A 4366-nucleotide genomic window follows, 5' to 3' on the forward strand; every position below is an offset into this window, starting at 1 on the left:
GAGTTTAAAATAATAGATTTTAAATGACCGTATAGGCATGATTATTGTATTGAAATATACTCTTTCATTATTTTAAAACAATCTTAAAATAGTAACATTTTAAATCTAGCAATAATTATTTCGATTTTAAATTTTATTGGGTTTAAGAGGACATAAAGGTATTGGTTGATTTTGTTTATCATAATACGTAACATTGGAAGGAATTTGAAATATAACAATCATTGTAGCTTTTATAAAATTTAGCCAAAGTTAGGTCTGTGTATGATCACTATTTAATAACGTTTAAAGATGGTATATTTTGGTTAGAACGAGACCATTATTATTAACGCGTTGAACTAGAAGGAATATTTTAAAAGAAAGATATCAGGAAGGAAACTTGTAATTAACGTGTAGAACTAGAATTTAAAAGGAGTATCTTAAAAGAAACAATACCACGATGAAGGGAATTTGTAATATTTGTGAGGGCAACACGTTGAAACTTGAAAGTGGCCGATGGTTCTGTGAGGAATGTTTTTCTCTACAACAGGTAAGCTTAGTTGATGGTCACTGGCTAAACATTAACTCACTGACATTGACAACATAAACATAGTCATTCATTAAAAATTTATATTACGTATAATATTATTAGTATTAATATTACACAGGATAAGAACATAAAATATCGCAGAAGTGAAGTTAGTTATGACTAGCTGGCAAAATGTTATTGTTGTCAGTGTCATTGGGTTAATATTAATGTTTAGCACTTGTACTCGGCAATAGTGGTAGTTTTATTTGACAGTTGATAATCAAGGTATGATTATGAATATTCAATTTCAAGCCAATTGTAAACAACAGTCATAATTATTTGATAAAAAGCTAGCTGCAAGCACAAAAGTTATGAAAGTTAGACTTAATATTTGATATGCAAGAGTGTTGTGCTGCTGAAACACGCTGGAGCACCATTCTGGCCCCTGAAATTGGAGCTGAATCCAAACACTTCGGAAACTTAATATATATATATATATATAAAGTTATTCAGGTTACACACAAAGTTAAACATTTTTCATAACCAAACACTCAGAGTGCCAGAGAATACTAGCTGTTTGCAATCCATTGTGTCCACCAGTAGAGTTCTCTCAGACTGCTCAACACACACATACACACACACAGTTATTTTCCCTCAGAATGTGTCAGACACAATACAACTGTTCTGGTTTAGTGAAATGTTTATGTCGTACATCACATGGTTATTAAGACATACAAATATGGTATTAAAATACTTAATAATAGAATATTTTATGACCATACTGTGTATTTAACATAATACACAAAAAAGGTTGCTTTTTTTTGCCTATTTTTGTTGGCAGGATAGGAGGTATGTAAGGCATTATATATGTCAAGATTGTTGATACTATAGTGCAGTTAGAAAAGAGTAAGTTAATAAAATGTGTGATTTTAAAACTTATTTTAATGTTAGTGATTTTTTTTTGGTACACAGTTGTTTTTTTGCCATGCTGCTTAATTTAATGGATGTTGAATTACATATTTTATGCTTTTTCAATTTGGTTGTAATGTAAATAGTTTCAAATAATTAGTGTTGATTATATTTTGTTTCTATAAAATGAACTCGCAACAACTGAAATAAACTTTTAAGATCTCTACTCTTTCATTGATGTGACATGCTTGACAAATTTTGGCAAAGTTCTGGTGCTGTAAATTTATCATTACACCACTGTTGATATGATATTACAGTATTTGACTATTTCTATTAGTGAGTAATAATAGCCTATAGAGTGCAGTGTAAGCCAGGTCTGCAATAGAAAACTGCTGAAGATGAAACTTTTTTGTTATTCAGTATATTGTTGAGTTTCGTGTAGTCAAACAACATATGCAAATACTAGCATTTCTTATTTGTAGAAAACAAACTGAGATATGAATTGATCTTGACCTAAAAAAGTAAAATGCTGGCCAAAAATGTTGTGGATGGCATCATCAAAGGAGCCACAAGTGCAATGTTATAATTGATGTCAAACATTTTAATTTTCTCTGCTGGCCAAATGTTAGTTTACACACCACAATAACAGTGATTTTTCATGAATAAAGCATAAAATCAAACAACAGAAAAGGCCATATTTAGCAAGAAATATTCCTTTGATTTTCATATATGATATTAAAACAAAATCAGTTCATAAATACCCATATGGAGTAATTCATTTTATTTTATCCATCAAAATTGGAAGTGTGAAAAAATATTCCTCAAACATCTTAAAGCACACATACTAAAAATTACTGGACATAGCCGTTTAAAAATGTAGTAAGAATGTTTGAAAATATCGGATATTCCTTATTTTTTAATCAGCACTTTGGATAGCTCATAATGATACAAAAAACAGTTGTGTAGGAGCAATTAGATTTTTCCAGTTATCAAATGCCTTAACATACATTTATAAAAAAATATTAGATACAAACATTTTAAAAGCAGCAAGAATACTTGAAAATAGCAGAAATCTATCAGTTTGCTTGGTATTTCTAAGAGCATGTAATAACACCAAAAAGGAGTAGTGACAGGGTCTCAAGCCTAGATTGCATGCATAAATCACTGAAACACACTAATTTGGCTTTGAATTCCTGTAGATGGGATGACTTGGCCCTTTTAAGAGTAAATTGGTGATTAGTTATGGCTATTGTCAACTTAAAGCGAGTATAGGAAGTTTTCAGCTGGTGTTATAGACTTTTTATTAGGTTCAATGAATCTAGTTTCCAATTTTCTTCCAGTTTCTCCGACGTAGAATTCTGGACAGTTATTGCACATTATTTTATAAATGGATACTAAAACCATTATTAAATAATAATTACATAGAATTAGAGAATATAAACATTGTTTATAAAATAATGTGCAATAATTGTCCAGATTTCTACATCAAAGAAACTGGAAACCAGAATTACCAAACATAATAAAAACCCTCGCATTTTTACCACCATTGCCACTAAAAAAACACCACAGTATATCTATACAAGATACTGTAGTTTTAGACAAAAAAAAAAAACATCAATAAATGCAGAATAAAGGAAGCTATCTTAATCAGGGGACAAAATAGTTTGGTGGATTTGATTAGCAGTTTCTGCTAATCAGTATTGAATTTGATTAGCAAATATTGCTTAGCATCTTTTTAACATTCATCATTTTAACACATTATAGAAAATAAATCCAGCACTAAAAGTCTAACTCTTTGGAAAGACATCCTCTAATGAATAAGAGGTAAATGGTATGTTTTTATTCTAATAACATTTTTATTCAGCTTCAAACCCTAATATTTCATTGTACCATACATAGCATTTCATGAACAAAATAGTTCCTATTATATAATGTATAACTTCAAAACTGCAAGAAATTTTAAAAACCTCAGCTGTCACAAAATAAAGCAACAATTGATTAACCAGAGAAAGAAGTGACTTAAAGATTAATCTAGTTTATTTCTTTCTTTTTTGGTGAGACCTCATCACTCTCTTCACAGTGTGGTCTCCTTGGCTTATTGAATAAGAAAATGTCTAGTGACTTTTCATCAGTAATTACCCCTCTCGCTACAGGAATCCTTTATTGTGCATCATGCCACAATGTTTTTAGTGAGTTACATTCCAAATTTAATTAAGCTTGTTCACGTTATACCAATTAGCATAGAATAAAATTGCAGCTAATTATCTATATTTTAATAGTATGCAGATTTAAAGTTCTTAATTTTATAAGGCAATATGAAAAAAAGATCTCAAATTTCCCCTAGTGTGAGAAATGTGACATTTTTTCTCTAGGGATTCTCTATACTCTAATTTATTTATCAATTCTCCAAGAAATACAAAATTTATTGTCAGTTACTTATTGTAATATTGTCATTGCTCAGATAAAGCATAATTTTCATCACCTTCAATTTTGTTTGGTTACAGAGCCATCAAATAGAAAATCAGACCCTTCTTGCCACATCCACCTGTCACATCCTCTTTCAGGAGTTGTCAGTAGTTCTCTTACATTTAATACTGTATTATTTTAAACCAATAGAAAGCCAAGGCATTCTCATAGGAAACATATCATCTAGCTTGGATGAATTTATAATGGCTCTTATCACATAGTTTGAAAGACAGAAAAATTTTGATCATTATGGGACATTGTCTGCATTTTTTGTGTGTTATTATTCTATGTTCTTTGGTGCATTATTTAATTAAATAAAAATTATTTAGTGCACTATTACCATTAGTATAAAAAAAAAAGTAGGGTTAAGTTTGTGAAGTCAAAATACTAAGTATATAATTTCGATAGAATTATAAACTCAAATTACAGATATTGACAAGCTAGAATATAAAATAAGAGCCTCTTATTTTTTCAATTTGCTAAGAT

At 29.6% G+C, this 4366-nt stretch overlaps 1 protein-coding gene across 1 annotated transcript in view; it reads left to right on the forward strand.

Moving 5' to 3' along the window:
• The first annotated feature begins 245 nt into the window (after positions 1–245).
• LOC111085579 (TATA box-binding protein-associated factor RNA polymerase I subunit B-like) overlaps positions 246–4366 on the forward strand; it is a 69026-nt gene continuing 64905 nt past the window's right edge. Inside the window, exon 1 of the mRNA XM_022384783.1 lies at positions 246–526. Within this exon, the coding sequence (XP_022240491.1) occupies positions 437–526 (90 nt within the window). The 5' untranslated portion in view covers positions 246–436. The remainder of the gene's footprint in view (positions 527–4366) is intronic.

Source organism: Limulus polyphemus, unplaced genomic scaffold (genome assembly GCF_000517525.1).
Source record: "Limulus polyphemus unplaced genomic scaffold, Limulus_polyphemus-2.1.2 Scaffold482, whole genome shotgun sequence".
Lineage (NCBI taxonomy): Eukaryota > Metazoa > Arthropoda > Merostomata > Xiphosura > Limulidae > Limulus > Limulus polyphemus.